Below are 16,630 nucleotides of genomic sequence, written 5' to 3'. Positions count from 1 at the left end.
TTCCGTAAACGGACATTTCCGTAAGAGACCGCGGACACTTTTAGGGTTTGCGGGTTGGATTTTTATAGCTTTGTTTTTAAGCTCATGTAAGCGGACACCAGAAATGAAATTTCATTCGCCTCTGAATCTAGTATTTTGATAGATCGACTTAAGTCACTGTTCGTCACACTAAATTTAGTTTCAGAGTTTTTTTTTCACATACTCATTCAGTTACACTTCAAATCACTACTTTAATTTTATTCTTGGGCCTGAATTAAAACATCGTCAGAACAACATTGTAGCCAAACAATAACAAAATTTTTTTTTATTTATTTTTTTTTACATTACCAATGTTTATTTGTAATTGGGCAAGATCAAGTAAGCGACCATCTAACCCCTTCCCCCCCTCCCCCCTAGTGGCCACGATGAGAACAATTCTTGTAAGCTCAATTCTCGAAGTTGTCCGCTCACGAGAGCTACCTGAGTATACATATATTTTCGCACAACTCTAAGGATCGGAAGAGTGGATCCTTTAATCATGCGCTCAACATAAAATTTCTACTGATTTAGCACCTATCTTCAACAAGGTAAAGTATCACTATTTGATCAGGCAAACGCGAGCCACGTAGATTTAAGCGAGATTTCAAATGAGAAAGATGCCGTCTTGCAATGTTAGGGACTTTGGCGACAAGAACGTCCCTTAAGAAGTGACTTTGCGTTCTTTTAGTCTTTATAGCGATTATTCCTGCCCACTTACTTTGTCAAATGTAGGCGAACCCTCCTGAAACTGAATTTCAAGGGACCATATTCAAGCTGAGAAAGAGAAAGAAAATTTCATCATTGCTTGTTTACGTCCTCCATAAAACGCGAAATTAGGCATTTTCACGTCGTAGTCGTGCAAAAACGGGAAAGAAATGTACAAAAAAGTGTGATGCACGTGCGAAGTTGTTCAACAAGAGAAACGGTTGCGTCTCTCATTGGTTTGCTCTTAGGCCGGAGCTAAAACCAATATAAGTCGCCAAGGCCTCGAAGAGGTCTAACTGAAATTGGAACCCTTTTTTACTGAAATTACAGTCGACTCCCGATAACTCGATCCTCCTAGGGAAATCGAAAAAATGTTCGAGTTATCGGGAGTTCAAAGCAAATAGCCGGAAACAAGGAACCAAATGGATGGGGAGGGAATGCAAGTATCACGCACACTTCACTTTAAGGACAGCAAGAGATATGATTGATATTAAGCAACAAAGCCTGTTCAATGAAGGGATGGACACTGAATTTGAACTAGAGCGAGTGAAAAAAAAAAAGTAAAGACAAAGAATTGACACGGTTGTTTTGAAATAAATTCAATATTTCGGACTTAGTACACTGTTTTTTTCCCCCGACTTCTCGCGCGCTGAAAACATGGTTCGAGTTCTCGAGGGTAAACCCTGGGGAAATCGACTTTGGTTCGAGTTAACGCGAAGTTCGAGTTAGTGCGGGTCCGAGTTATTGGGAGTCAACTGTACTGTTTTGGTTTAAAGTCTAATTTAAAGCCCACCGATTAACTATCAACAGTGGGGTGCATTATAGGCAGACTCAACACCGAACAATACAAATACGAAATGCGCGTCTTTATGAATACTTTAATCCAATCAGTAAAAAAGGCAGAGCGCTTGAACGCCTTTTCCTGCGTTCGGCTTCGCTTCACGTATGATTCATTGCAATGTCTACGTCTTCTGTGACTAGCAAGCCCTGGTTTTAACACATCAACTAGAAGAGTTCACAACAGTTGTACTGAGTACACAAAAAAGATCACTTCACGTTCGCAATTAGACTACGAGTAGTCCCCCATTTTTCCTCAGGGATAGTCGAGCGTGCGAAATCAGTCGCCTTTTCTCGCGTGGGGTGATTTTCACGCGCGCTCGCGTTTCGCTCGCTCTACTATCCCTGCGGAAAAATGGGGGACTACTCGTAGTCTAGTTCGCGATAAGGGTTTCTCCTTTTCCAAGTTACTCCTTCTTAGTTTTACTCTCTGCCCTCTTACAACAGACTCGACACATACATTTATACATTAACCTTATCACCATGACCACCAAGGTCACTATGGCAACAATAAAAACCATAACATCAAGTAGGTAGTACTGATACCAAGGGATGTTAAGCACTTGAGCTCTGAGATGCCGGGCTCCACCATGTCTGAGTACATACTCTATCCAATCAGCAGTTTCTTCAAGAGGCGTGCGTCTGCGATCTTGTAACAAACCAGAGATGTGCATTGCATTGGATTTGAATCTAAAAGAACAACAAAGACAGATGGAGTCATTTGTAGCTTAACACTTCACCACCTTAGAAACGAGAGGGGAACTGGAGCCAAAATAAGTCACGCAATTGTTTCTGAGACATCGTTACTAAGGACGCGCCAGTCAGCTATTGGCCAATTTTTTCCCGTCCCCAAAAACAGTCCCAGAGGTCTTTGCGGTCCAGTTTTCTTCTAGTTTTTTTAAGTGGCGAATGTTGAAGGAAATTAAGGTTAGTTTGAACTAAAAACCTGAGGCCCGTTCAAAAGAAAACCCAAGAGCAATAAATCGCTTCATTATGTTGCAACCTTTAAGCCCAAGTGCAAGTCAAGAACACTCAAGTTAGAGGCTAAAGATGTCAAGGAAGCGTTAATTGAAAATCACTTTGACTCTGAATAAAACAACCGCATAGGTTGTCGAAGCGTCAGACACTGTCAACAAAACAGTCCTATTCGGGACTACATTCACCCGGACGATCAAACTCAACCTACAAATCACTTTGACTCTGAAGATGACAACCGCACGGGTTGTCGAAGCGTCAGACACTGTCAACAATAACAGTCCTATTCAGGACTACGTTCACCCGGACGATCAAACTCAACCTACTTTTGAAATGACTCCTGGGTTCAAACCTTTCGCGAAGCGTTAATTAATTCGCTTAATTCAACAGTTGGGCGAACGCAAGTGAAATGCCTGTACGAACAAAAGACAGGAGTAGCTATATTGGGTCTAATTTTTTGATTCTGTAAATAAAGAAATTATACGAAAAGTATCATTATCATAATCAACGCTAATAACCTGTATTCTTATATTTTGAGTTGGTACCATAGCTCGTTTTCACATGACGTCACGGCGACCATATTGGTTTCCCAAAACAATGGAACAGCGACCACGTTATGTATTGAAGTATTCTGATTGAACACAGTAAAATGTAAAAATGTTCTTTGTTCCAAGAAATTTGCATAGCTGCTGATCACGTGATTGCATTCCTTTTTTACGATTAGATTTTATTTTACATGAAGTTCCCTTGTCTCGAATCTCCTTTGGCCTTACATTCTCTGTGAACTTTATAGGAGAAAAGAAGAACGGAATAATACCTTGGTTCAGAAACAACAGTTTCAATCGTTTTAATGACCTGCTGCACACTAGTAGTTCGGTGATGCACAGATAAACCAAGACCAAGATGAACTATTTTCTTTGCATTAGAGTGCTGGTCTGCAAACAAAGGAAACGCCACCACAGGAACCCCATGATACGCCGACTCGTAAAGACTATTGTGTCCTACATGAGACACAAACGCCTTAATGTTCTTGTGACCCAGAAGATCATTCTGAGGTAACCACTCCAGTGCTTTGATGTTTGGGCTCAAAGAAGAAGGTATGTAACCTGCAAAAGAATGGAGTCATTCTGATTTGATTCCAGAAACCAAGGATGAGGGAGTTAGTTTCCAATCACCGTTATCATTGTCTACTAGGGCAGAGGTTTGTGAGGTACAGAGGAGATGCGAAGAAACACTTTAAAAGCGTGACGTGTCGAACGCTTGCCCCTCAATAGGAAGCTTTAGCAACGCGACGACGACGGGAACGAGGACGTCAAACAAGCAATACGTTTGTTTAGCAAAACAACAACTTTGCACGTGCATCACGCTTTTTGGTAGATTTCCTTGCCCTCACTGCACGACTACGACGTGAAAATGCCTAATTTCACGGTTTATGAAGGACGTAAACAAGCGACGACGAATTTTTCTTTCTCTTTCTAGACTTAACTGCGATCACCAAGAAATCATCTCCAGGGAAATCCGCCTATACATTTGACATTTTCAGTGAACTGGAATAAATGCGACAAATTTTGGAAAAAGCGCGAATTCATTTTTAAAGTGACGTTTTTGCTGCCGCGTCGCTGTCGTCGATGCGAAAGCTCCCAATTGTCTGGTATACTACGTACCGGCTTGCAGTAATGACTTTCGGCACACTGACCTTCCAATCACCTATTAAATCATCATTTTCTCTACCATATTTTATACCTCATCACGTGAAATCTCTATCCGTTTACGCATCCCCAGTTTGCAAAAAGTTGCAAATTATATATATGTAGTCACTCCATGATTACCTTTGACTCTCCAAACAACTCTTTGTTTCAACTTTCCAAATGCTTCAGCGAGCATATCCACCTCCGCTTTGGGAAGAGAAGCCACGTTGGTTCCAAAGGAAACGATAATGAAGCCATGCTCTCCTGAGGCACTTACAAATTTCTCCAACTCTGGCGGAAGAGGCTTGGCGGTTTTGACATTCAGAGCCCCAACCATGACTTGACCTAACAAAAAAGACCAGTCCAAAATCATCAGTTTAGTATTAATACAGTCATATCGGATTAAGCGTATTACAACCCATAGAGTTTATTGATGAACTGATTCTTTGACAATATCATTCCTCAGCCGTTTCCGTTATCGACTTCATTTCTTTATTCCTGCACTCGTTATGCGCTGTGATATCACAAGCGAGGTAATTTATGTAATTTCTCCTAGCTCAGTTTTCTGCCCTTCGATCTGTCGTTGGGCATAAGAAATATGGGGCGAGCCTCCTGAATTTCTCTTTCACCCGGTTCGGCAGTTCTTGTCCCAGAGGCCGCGATCCTTTTGGTCAGAAGAACAAGAATCGCACCTGCTAAGCAGACTGTTTAGGGAATTAAGCCAAAAACTGGCGGAAACTATGTTCCTCAAAAATTTCTTTAAGGCGTTAAAACGAGTTTAAGCCGCGCCCAGAAAGCGACATTCTAGTACCCATTAATTTTGGGGGAAAAAAATTTCCAGAAGAGCACTTGAACAACATTTGGCGCTGGCTCCTGGACTTAGGTTAACGATGAAGTTCCTTTAGGCTTTTTGCATAAGCTGTCATACCTGGCAGAAGAGGTTGTGGATATTCCACGGCAAAATCTGCTCCGATAATAACCATTTCGGCATCCGCAAGAGCCTCCTGGAAGCTTCTTTCAGGTTTAATGTTGTATTTAACCTTTAAAGCGTCCATTTTTCTGTAGCTGACGAGACTAAAAGCGAGTTTAAAGACCAAATATGCTCCTAAATTGAGTACTCTTTCCAAAAATGTCATCTCGTCAGAAAACCCGGTAATAAGCTGGGGAACGTACGACACCGGCATCGGAATCATATGGGCGAACGCAAATGGGACATTTGGTGGTGCGGGCAGTATCTCCACCCTTGGAATATCTAACTTCTCTCCGATCAATACACCACCATTGCTGATGCTGTCATAAATAATCAAGTCGAAACCCTCTAGTTCCTTGAAGATCTCCGTGCTGTTTAAGACGCTTTCGCATAACGTAGACAATACTTCATTCATTTTCAGAAAGAACTGAAAAGTGCGTCCCTCTAAATCGAGCCGAATCATCTCCTCTTCGAAGCCAGGTTTGTATGGTACTTGGTAAATCTTGTGGCTCTTGAGCGGCAATCTATCAGTTGGTTTCAGTTTACGGGAGGATGGAGCAACGAGCGCGACCTAGGATACAGATAATACAGCAAAACAAAACAAGTAAAATACAGTTCCGATAAGTAGCGCGTGACCAAGCAGGTCCTTTGGGCACGAGATTAGGTACAATGGGCTGATTTACCAACCGGACGGGAACGTCAGTTAACGACGGGGAAACGCGCGCAAAGGACTAAACACGACTTCCGGTGCCCAATTTGCCGCTCTGCTATTGGTCAAGCCAGTTGTTTAATTTGCGCGCGCCGTCATCAACTGACGTTCCCGTTCTGTTGCTAAATCAGCCTTCCCATTGAAGGGAAGGCGCGAATAACGCCAAATTGCTGGCTAAAAAACACTCTTTGGATCGCAGTTTTTAAACTCAAAAAACTATATAGTACGTATACCTATATTATACACACGGTACATTATGGTGACTAACACCGAATACCGCCTGATTATCATTTGCATTAGCGCACATGACCACTCCTGACTTGACACAATACTTGTATTCATCATTTGCTCATCTCCCATAATACAACTTGTTCGCCATCCTCCCCCCCCCCCCCCCACCAAGTCTTCCGTGCAACCTCAAAATGTCCAATGCTAATACTAACAGCATGTGCAAAATGGCATCAGCATCTTCGAAAAACATCGCTATAAAAAGGTTCAAACTGAACATGTCTCTCAGTAGATAACTGCTTGACGAAAGTTTTCCTCAGTCCCACTAAAATTTTCCCCTAGTCACTAACATTCACTTCCAATCCTTTTATCCCGTTTTAAATTTCCCTTTAAGCCCGAAATACTGATACTATAGATGTCGTGTTACACCCAGTCAGCAATCCGTAGTCCACAGTCCGCAATCCGCAGTCCGCAGTCCGCAGTCCGCAGTCCTCCCTTTACACTGAATGGCGTAACCGCCCCAGCACAATAGGCCTCAATCACCATGACTAATCATTTTTAGCAGAAGCATCATTTGGGCTGGCTGTTTCATTATTTATGTGCAGTGAAAGATCTATGATGAAAAAGCTGACTAGCAGAAAAGAACTGGGCAATATCGAGTTTACAATGTGAAATCCGTCACTTTTTAATAATAAATTCAAAAATCAACTTTTATCTCCAGAATATTTAATGAGTTGCCCTCGCGATGGGTCAGTCACGACAACAAAATTTTCAAAAATCGTAAAAGTTTTGGAAAATGTTTCATGATTTAAAAGCACGTTTTGATTACAAAGTTCGCAAAATTTAACCTCCACCTCCAAGCGCGCGTCTCTGCCTAATCAAGTTAAACTTCGAGGGCATTTGTGATTTGATTTCGACATATATGCTAGCTAGTTGAAAGATCAGCAATTTATCCATGAGCTCTCACGAGGCCACAAGACTCTCGTTAGGTGTTGTTTAACAGAAAATAAGGTTTTTTCTGAGGTTCGCGTCCTTTAAATATAGTTCAAGGTGTCAGCTTACTTAGAGAGTTTGATGTATATATTCTGCATGTATATTGCTAGTGTACCTCGTGGCCGCGAGAGGCCAGTTCTTCCATGATATGTCTCATGTTGATGTATCCAGACCCTCCAATTGCTACAAAACCGGCTATCTTTGCCGACGAAGCAGAATCAACTGCCAATAACAGCAAAAGTAAAGATAACACCACCATCTTCAGTAGCATGTCAAGCTTTGCCCTTCGCGTCCCTTTGTTTTTGCCTACGTCACGTAATCCTTGGCTGGGACACAATCCCAGGAGAGGCCGGGGGCGGGGGCGGGGGGCTCCCACACGGGGACGTAGAAGCTCGTCCAAAAAATAGCATTTTAAAAACTCACCCCGTTTTGGACGTGATTTAGGCTTTCTTTAACAAGGAGACCATACTCCACTACAGTATGATGTTTTTTTTTTCTTTTCAGTTTTATATAAAGACGTTAGCCATGCTAGCCTGCAATCTCCACGCTCTCAAACCATACTGCTACGATTGGATTGGATTTGTTACCAGTAATGTAGCAGCTGCTCGTAAGGTGTTTCTTTATTGGTCGCAGAAAACAATATCACATAATTGTTTATCATATTTTCCCATTGTTTCGCTTTGTTACAATAACCTGTCACTAGGAATCAAAAAATTCCTTGAAAAGGACGATATACAACTGCCTCATCTCAAAGTTTAGGACGATATTGGCCGCCATCCTCTTCAGTTTTTATACACTATATATGGCTAGAAAAATTAACCTGCTCGGCGGATTCTTTCATAAACTATTAAGGTAGACGTTCTTTTTCCACCGAAAAACATTGGGAAAACGTTTTCTCCGACACGTAGGCTCTAACCGCGTACGTGACATTCTTCAAGAGCTGAGCGAGAAAGACGTCACGAATCGAGTTATCGCCTCCTATAGGTAAAGCCGGATATAGTTACTCTGGACTCTGGAATATTTTACTGGGATTTTTTTTGGTCTAGCCTTTAGAGTCACTCTAGAACAAATGGGTTTCCTTATTGAATCTGAACAGGGCATTGTATTGAGTTCACAAGGATTCGGCCAGGATGCCGGTGACACAGTCCTCCCCAATTAACACCTTACAGTATACCCCCGGGGGGGGGGTACTCCCATACATTACCTATACGAGTATGTGCCGCCCAACGGGGTCGTGATTTTGAAGCTCCTGATTTAGAACGGGGTATCCATTTCATAGGCGTTTTCTAGAACGGGGTATAATATTTCGAACGCACGAAAGCTCCAGTTTTGTAAGCAGCTATTTGAAATTATTCAAGGTCAGATTGCTTTGACGGTTCCGTGCGTTAACAAGCAGACTGTTGTACTCTTGTTGCACCCTAGAACGGAGTATAAAAAATTGGCCCATTTCTAGAACGGGGTATCAGTTTTAGAGCGAATTCTAGAACGGGGTATAAAAAACTGGCCCATTTCTAGAAAGGGGTATCAATTTTAGGGGAATTCTTTTTAGAACGGGGTGCCAATTTGGAGTCCCGGGCGGCACATACCCACCCAAAAAATACCCAAGTGCTCCCCCGGGCAGTATACCCCTAAGGAAAGAATATAAATCTGAAATAAGAGATCGTTCTGCAAAGTGGAGCCTCTCTCCAAAATAATCCTCTATTTTCCTGCTGGCCTCGGTTTAGTTAACCCAAGGAGAATGTTCCCTTTATGGCATCTACAGTATCTCGCCTCAGATTAAAAGAAGTCCTCTAGGGGAACGTCCTTTTCACTTCTATGGATCTTAATGAATTCGAGCCCGACCTGTTGTCGCCTCTTCCTGGCGCGAGTGTGTTAAAGAAAACCAAGAAGAAATTAACGAGAACAGACTATTTAGTACTGTTGCCGGCGAGAAAGACAGTAGGATTTCTTAGGACTATCGTTCCTTCTTGGCCTTGTCGCTGTCCTTCTTACAGCACAAACGATATATGAGGCTGCATGTCAACCTTATCACCATGACAACCAAGGTTATCATAGCAACAAGGGAAGCTATAACATCAAGTAGGTAGTACTGATACCAAGGGATGTTAAACACTTGAGCCCTGAGATGACGAGCTCCACCATGTCTGAGTACATACTCCATCCAGTCAGCAGTTTCTTGAAGAGGAGCGCGTTGGCGATCTTTTAACAGAGTGGAGATGTGCATTGCATTGGATTTAAATCTAAAAGGACAAAAAAGACAGATGGATTCATTTGTATGTTAAAATTCACGAACTTAGAAACGAGAGGGGAACTGGAGCCGCGATGCGTCCCGCAATTGTTTCTGGGATTGTCACTGGGGACGCGCCAGTCAGCTATTGGCCAATATTTTTGCCCGCTCCCTAAAACAGTCCCAGAAGTCTTTGCGAAAGTAAATTCGGCCCATTTTTTTTCTCGTTTCTTATGTGGCGAATGTTTAAGGAAATTCAGGTTACTTTAATCTAGAAACGTGAGGCCCGTTCAAAAAAAAAAAAAAACAGCAAGAAGAGCAATGAATCCCGTCATTGTGCAGGCGACTTCAAATCCAAGCCCAGGAGCAAGTGAAAAACACTCGAATTAGAGTCAAAAGATGTAATGGAACTAATCGAGGAATAAAAACAATCCTTGGATTGGTATGAACAAAGCGAAGGTCGGCGGACGCAAGGGAAATGCTGGTATGAACAAAAGACGAGAGAAGGAATATTGCGCCAAATTTTTGACCTCGTAAATGATGAAAAGAAAAGTACGGATATTAAAATCAACGCTAATCAACAGTATAGAGCCATGTCACATGGCGTCCCGTTCTCTATGTTGGTCTCCCAAAAGAGAGCGGCCATGTAGGAGTTGCAAACTAGTCCTGTGGAAGTTGAACTCTTTTTCTCATGTAAACACTTTCTTTTGTCGCAATACATTTGCATAGACAATAACCACATGAGTGAAAACACCCTGTTATCAATTTTCTACTTGTTGCTATACTTTGCATCCCCTTTTTTTCAAATGCTCTTACGTGAAGTTCCCCTGTATAAAAGCTCCTTTGGCTTTACATTCTTGGTAAACTTAACGGGAGAAAAGAAAAACGACAAAATACCGTGGTTCAGAAACAACAGTTTCAATCGTTTCAACCACCTGCTGCACGCTAGTAGTTCGGTGATGCACAGATAAACCAAGACCAAGATGAGATATTTTCTTTGCATTGGAGTACTGGTCTCCAAACAAAGGAAACGCCACCACAGGAACCCCATGATACGCCGACTCGTAAAGACTATTGTGCCCTACATGAGACACAAACGCCTTAATGTTCTTGTGACCCAGAAGATCATTCTGAGGTAACCACTCCAGTGCTTTGATGTTTGGGCTCAGGGAAGAAGGTATGTAACCTGGAAAAGAATAGAGTCATCCTGATTTGATTCGGAAATCAAGGTTGAAGGAGTTAGTTTCTAAACACCGTTATCGTTGTCTACTAGGGCTGAGGTTTGTAAGGTGCAGAGGAGATGCAAAGAAACTCTTGAAAGCGTGACGTGTCGAACGCTAGCCCCTCAATTTGTCTAGTACTACGTACCGACTTGCAGTAATGACTTTCAGCGCACTGACCTTGCAATCACCTATTAAATCATTATTTTCTCTACCATATTCTACACCTCATCACGTGAAGTCTCACGTGAGGAGAGCAAGGGATGGCGTAGTAGTGAGAGCACTGGCGCCTCCCACCAATGTGGCCCGAGTTCAAATCCCGGCGTTGACGCCATTCGCCATTTGGTTGAGTTTGTTGTTAGTTCTCTCCTTTGCTCCGATAGGTTTTGGTCCGGCTATTCCGGTTTTCACCTCCCTTGAAAAACCAACATTTCCAAATTCCAAGTCGACCAGGAATCAGGTAGGCGAAGAACTACTTTGTGGATGTTCTACCTCCAAATCATCATCATCATCATCATATCATCATCATCATCATCATCATCATCATCATCATCATCATCATCATCATCATCATGATTATTATTATTACTATTATTATTATTATTATTATTATTATTATTATTATTATTAAATCCTGCCCGTTGACTAAGCCCCAGTTTACAAAAAGTTACAAACTATATATATGACGTCATTCCATGATTACCTCTGACTTTCCAAATAACTCTTTGTTTCAACTTTCCAAATGCTTCAGCGAGCATATCCACCTCTGCTTTGGGAAGAGAAGCCACGTTGGTTCCAAAGGAAACGATAATGAAGCCACGCTCTCCTGAGGCACTTACAAATTTCTCCAACTCTGGGGGAAGAGGCTTGGCTGTTTTGACATTCAGAGCCCCAACCATGACTTGACCTAACAAAAAAGACCACTTCGTAATCATCAGTTTAGTATTAATAAAGTCAAACCAGGTTAAGCGTATTACAATCCATAGACTTTATTCAGAAGCACCCAACGACTGTTTTCTGTAAAATATGTTTGGAGAAGTAAAAATTCCCTACAATTTTCTATAGCTTGAGGAAGGCTAAATATTTCTAGATGACCGTTCCATTTATGTACAATTTTCGAAGCATATCAAATAAATTCCTTATGATTTTCTAAAGTTCAATTTTTCGCATTTCAGTCCCCAGGTTAGACTATTACTATTAGACTAAGACTCAAGTTCCCCTAGGATGACCGAACAGATGTAAATTTTATAGCGCCGCTTAGAATTCACTGAGAGATCTAGAAGTACTCTGGATAGCCTAAAAAGTATTTTCAATGCATTTAGGAGGAAACCGTCGGTGGGTGCCCCTGTTAATTGATGAACTGATTCTTTGACAATATCATTCCTAAGCCGTTTCCGTTATCGACTTTAGTCATTTCTTTATTCCTGCATTCGTTATGCGCTGTAATATCACAAGCGAGGTAATTTATATAATTTCTCCCAGCTCAGTTTTCTGCCGTTCGATCTGTTGTTGGGACTTTAAGAAAGGGGTGGGCGGTCCTTTAGGGTATAGATTTTGTGGTAGCTGCATAAGAAATATGGGGTTAGCCTCCAAAATTTCTCTTTCGCCCGGTCTGGCAGTTCTTGTCCCAGAGGCCGCGATCCCTTTGGTCAGAAGAACGAGAACCGCGCCTGCTAAGCAGGCTGTTTAGGGAATTAAGCCGAAAACTGGAGGAACTTATGTTCCTCCAAAATTTTTTTGAGGGGTTAAAGCGAGTTTAAGCCACGCCCAGAAAGCGACATTCTAGTACTCTTCAATTTAGGGGAGAAAAAAATTCCTGAGGAGCACTTGAACAACATTTAGCGCTGGCTCCTAGGCTTAGGTTAATGATAAATTTCCTTTAGGCTTTTCGTATAAGCTGTCATACCTGGCAGAAGAGGTTGTGGATATTCCACGGCAAAATCTGCTCCGATAATAACCATTTCGGCATCCGCAAGAGCTTCTTCGAAGCTTCTTTCAGGTTTAATATTGTATTTAACCTTTAAGGCGTCCATTTTTCTGTAGCTGAGGAGACTAACTCCGAGTTTAGAGACCAAATATGCTCCTAAATTGAGTACTCTCTCCACAAATGTCATCTCGTTAGAAAATTCGGTGATAAGCTGGGGAACGTACGACACCGGCATCGGAATCATATGGGCGAACCCGCCAAATGGGACATTTGGTGGGTCGGGCAGTATCTCCACCCTTGGAATATCGAACTTCTCTCCGATCAATAAAGCACCATTGCTGATGCCGTCATAAATAATCAAGTCGAAACCCTCTAGTTCCTTGAGGATTTCCGTGCTGTTCAAGATGCTTTCGCATAACGTAGACAATACTTCATTCATTTTCATGAAGAACTGAAAAGTGCGTCCCTCTATATCAAGCCGAATCATCTCCTCCTCGAAGCCAGGTTTGTATGGCACTTGGTAAATCTTGTGGCTCTTGAGTGGCAATCTATCAGTTGTTTTCAACTTACGGGAGGATGGAACAACGAGCGCGACCTAAGATATTGATAATTCAGCAAACAAAACAAGTAAAATACAATCTCCTTCCCACAGCATCTAGAACGTTCCGATACGTAGCGCGTGACCAAGCAGGTCCTTTGGGCACGAGATTAGGTATAATATTGAAGGGAAGGCGCGAATAACGCCAAATTGCTGGCTAAAAAAACACACTTTGGATCGCAGTTTTTAAACCCATTAAACGGCTTTTGCACCTCTTCGTCAATATAGTACCTATATAATACACATGGTAGTGACTAACACTGAATACCGAAGGATTATCATTTGCATTGCATCCGCACGACCACTCCTGACCTGACACAATATCTGTATTTATTATTTGTGCACCTCCCATAATACAACTTGTTTGCACTACCTAATTAAATATGAATATTTTGTAAAAAGCTATTTTAACCGGTTTGATTCCAGCAGTGATCCTGAAATGTGGCTCAATATAAAAAAAAAACACGTAAAACGTGATTTCAAATAAAACGTGACATTGCTTCGTCAATGACGTCACAAAACACGCCTGTTTCCTAAACGGGAAGGGTTGAAAACCTTAATCTTAGGAATTTTCACCACCAAAATGTTACATAAACAGTGTAAATCGTAAATTCGGCCTGTATGATTGGAAATGTTATTTATCCTATCAGATATTTAAAAAATTAACAAGTCACGTGACCCCTTTCCCTTTATTTACCTATTCCTATGTAACGTAAACATACACACAAAGTGAATTTTTCAGAACCTTTTTAATAGCCTCTGAAATATACCTAAAAAGAACTTGTTATTATTTTCCCATTTTAGAATAAATATGTTAACTGTTAATTCTCAATTATAAGTCACGTGACAAAAGCTAAGGCCATCCAATTTTGAAGATCATTTGCTATCATTGATAGAAGCAAATCGTTCTAAATAGCATTTCATCAAAATATGCATATTTAATTAGATAGTCATGCTAAAGTGCCCCCCCCCCCCCCCCTCTGCAGTCTTCCGTACAACCTCAAAAATGTCCAATGCTAATACTAACAGCAGGTGAAAAATGGCATCAGCATCTTTAGAAAAACATCGCTATAAAAAGGTGCTTGGCGAACGTTTTCCTCAGTCCGTCTAAAATTTTCCCTAAGTCCCTAAAATTCACTTGCAATCCTTTTATCCCGTTTTAAATTTCCCCTTAAGCCCGAAATACTGCCAAAATCTGATATCGTATTATACCTAGTCAGCAATCCGTAGTCCACAGTCCACAGTCCACAGTCCACAGTCCACAGTCACAGTCTCCTTTACAATCGCGCAGCCGCCCCGGCACAATAGGTAGCAAAAGCATTATTTGAGCTGTTTGATTATTTTTGTGCAGTGAAAGATCTATGCTGAAAATGCTGACTAGCAAAAAAAGAACTGGGCAATATCGAGTTTTATTACAATGTGAAATCCGTCACTTTTTAATAATAATTTCAAATATTTAATGAGTTGCCCTCGCAATGGGTCAGTCACGACAACAAGATTTTCAAAAATCGTAAAATCTTTGGAAAATTTTTCATGAATTAACAACAAAGTTCGCGAAATTCAACTTCTACCTCTAAGCGTGCAACCCTGCCTAATCAAGTTAAAACTTCGAAGGCATTTGTGATTTGGTTTCGACATATGAGCCAGCTAGTTGAAATCTACCGAGCTCCCACGAGACCCACGTTAGCCGTTAGGTGTCCGTCTGATATAGAAAATAAGGTTTTTTCTGAGGCTCGCGTCCTTTAAATATAGCACAAAGTGTGGTTCAATTTTGTCCTTGGTTTAAATTTTCTTTCCCTTTGTTTTTGGGTATGGTAATGTATGATAATTGAAACAATGAAAAATAAACTTTAAACCAAGGATAAAATTGAACCACAACATATATATTCTGTATTTATTTTAGTGTACCTCATGGCCGCGAGAGGCCAGTTCTTCCATGATATTTCTCATGTTGATGTATCCAGACCCTCCAACCGCTGCAAAACCGGCTATCTTTGACAACGAAGCAGTTTTAACTGCCAATAACAGCAAAAGCGAAGATAACATCACCATGTTCAGTAGCATGTCAAGCTTTGCGTATCGCGTCCCTTTCTTTTTACCTACGTCACGTAATCCTTGGCTGGGACACAATCCCAGGAGAGGCCGTGGGGGCGGGGGCCTCCCACACGGGGACGTAAGAGCCCGTCCAAAAAACAGCATTTTCAAAACTCACCCCATTTTGGACGTGATTGAGGCTTTCTTTGACAAGGAGACCATATTCCACTACAGTATGATGTCGTTTTTTTTGTTTTTTCTTTTCCAGTTTTATATACAGACATTAGCCATGCTAGCCTGCAAGGAAAAAAAATCCCCACGCACTCAACCCATACTGCTACGACCAGGGACCGCGGAGACCATTTTAAGGTGGTAGGGCTAAAAACTCTGGCCAATATAAAGAAACATTCAGGTCGGTGTTTCGCCATTTATCTTGCATTTGCGCGCCACCTTATTTACCACCTCAACAAATATAACATAAACGTCCACACGTGTTATACTATCCAATATAACCAATATGTTAAATAAACCTCCTGAGGCTGCTACTTTTTGAAGTTGCCCGAAGTGCCGAAGCTTCCCTTGCGATTCTTATTGCAGGAAACAAACTCCTGTGTAGCTATAGAGACACTGTCTATTCTCCGCTTGTGACCATTCAAAACTGCTAGGTCACCCATCCTGGATAGAAGCCACGTCTTCAGACGCCGTGCAGATGAGAATGAACGCTCGTCAACAGCGCTGGTTGCAGGATTTACAGCAGGCAGCTTACAGATAGTTTGGGCTTTGTCTTGGTTTTGGAAACTTTGACACCGCCAACAGGATTTCGTCAAAACATGCTATCTTCTCCTACAACATAACTTCAAAGATACTTAGTTGCATGCCCAGGTAGCGCCCCTGTATCAACATCTTCTCTGTATGACGCTTCAAGACTTGAACTCTGCCTCACAGTCGTCACCATTAGCAGCTGTAATCAAGAGGGTCTCCATCTGGGCGTAGGAGCTGAAGCTTTCCTCATAGATAGCCCTGACGATAAGATCAACAGCCTCATAATAGACCCTTCTAAAGTGATCTTTGGCAGTTTAAGGGTAGCTTGGTGCACCAGCACCAGCCTCCAGTCTGGCCGAAGTGCATCGCTCTCAGTGGAAGCGTTGGTTTACCAAGCAGGCCTTCGCTCTTGCGCGAAATATTAGCATAGAAATGGTCGAAGCTTTGATCACTGGGCATTTTTTTGAGCGTCTCCTTTGTTAGATATGCCAATCTCAGGCCTTGTCTACTGACAGCAGCTACCTTGGTACCCTTAAGATCCTTAGATAGATTATCGGTGCGGGAATGAAGCCGCCCTCCAAGATCCAAACCAAAGAAAAAGTCAAATCGTTCCATTTAGGTCTTACATCCTATTATAAAAATAGTACAAAATCGTGCTGCACGCATAATAACCTTTCAAGGTTATGACGTTCGTTCAGCACAAATACGAAAACAACTAAACTGGGAAGAGCTTGCCTCA

At 41.8% G+C, this 16,630-nt stretch overlaps 2 protein-coding genes across 2 annotated transcripts; both read right to left on the bottom strand.

Moving 5' to 3' along the window:
* Window positions 1–1,585: 1,585 nt before the first annotated feature.
* LOC140924478 (UDP-glucuronosyltransferase 1A5-like) lies at window positions 1,586–7,410 on the bottom strand. The gene is made up of 5 exons (XM_073374502.1): window positions 7,239–7,410; window positions 5,152–5,764; window positions 4,365–4,568; window positions 3,353–3,641; window positions 1,586–2,250 (listed from the first exon to the last, which is right to left on the bottom strand). The coding sequence occupies exons 1-5, from the start codon at window positions 7,392–7,394 to the stop codon at window positions 1,968–1,970; spliced, it is 1,545 nt and encodes a 514-aa protein (XP_073230603.1). The 5' UTR covers window positions 7,395–7,410; the 3' UTR covers window positions 1,586–1,967.
* A 1,333-nt stretch (window positions 7,411–8,743) lies between these two features.
* Window positions 8,744–16,506, bottom strand: LOC140925004 (UDP-glucuronosyltransferase 2C1-like). Its single transcript, XM_073374966.1, has 7 exons — window positions 16,232–16,506; window positions 16,073–16,149; window positions 15,004–15,110; window positions 12,477–13,092; window positions 11,274–11,477; window positions 10,248–10,536; window positions 8,744–9,363 (listed from the first exon to the last, which is right to left on the bottom strand). The coding sequence occupies exons 1-7, from the start codon at window positions 16,504–16,506 to the stop codon at window positions 9,078–9,080; spliced, it is 1,854 nt and encodes a 617-aa protein (XP_073231067.1). The 3' UTR covers window positions 8,744–9,077.
* Between the last annotated feature and the right edge of the window lie 124 nt (window positions 16,507–16,630).

The sequence above is a fragment of the Porites lutea genome, chromosome 14, assembly GCF_958299795.1.
Source record: "Porites lutea chromosome 14, jaPorLute2.1, whole genome shotgun sequence".
NCBI lineage: Eukaryota > Metazoa > Cnidaria > Anthozoa > Scleractinia > Poritidae > Porites > Porites lutea.
The sequence above is the reverse complement of the archived record's forward strand: the minus strand, read 5'-3'. Positions and strand labels throughout refer to the sequence as shown.

Coding starts and splice junctions, on each gene's coding strand:
- LOC140924478 (XM_073374502.1), bottom strand. CDS start 7,394: ATGCTACTGAAGATGGTGGTGTTATCTTTACTTTTGCTGTTATTGGCA. Junction 4,569..5,151: donor TCCACAACCTCTTCTGCCAG/GTATGACAGCTT, acceptor CTTTTTTGTTAG/GTCAAGTCATGGTTGGGGCT. Junction 3,642..4,364: donor AGTTGTTTGGAGAGTCAAAG/GTAATCATGGAG, acceptor ATTCTTTTGCAG/GTTACATACCTTCTTCTTTG.
- LOC140925004 (XM_073374966.1), bottom strand. CDS start 16,506: ATGGAACGATTTGACTTTTTCTTTGGTTTGGATCTTGGAGGGCGGCTT. Junction 16,150..16,231: donor TTCGGCCAGACTGGAGGCTG/GTGCTGGTGCAC, acceptor TCTTATCGTCAG/GGCTATCTATGAGGAAAGCT. Junction 10,537..11,273: donor AGTTATTTGGAAAGTCAGAG/GTAATCATGGAA, acceptor ATTCTTTTCCAG/GTTACATACCTTCTTCCCTG.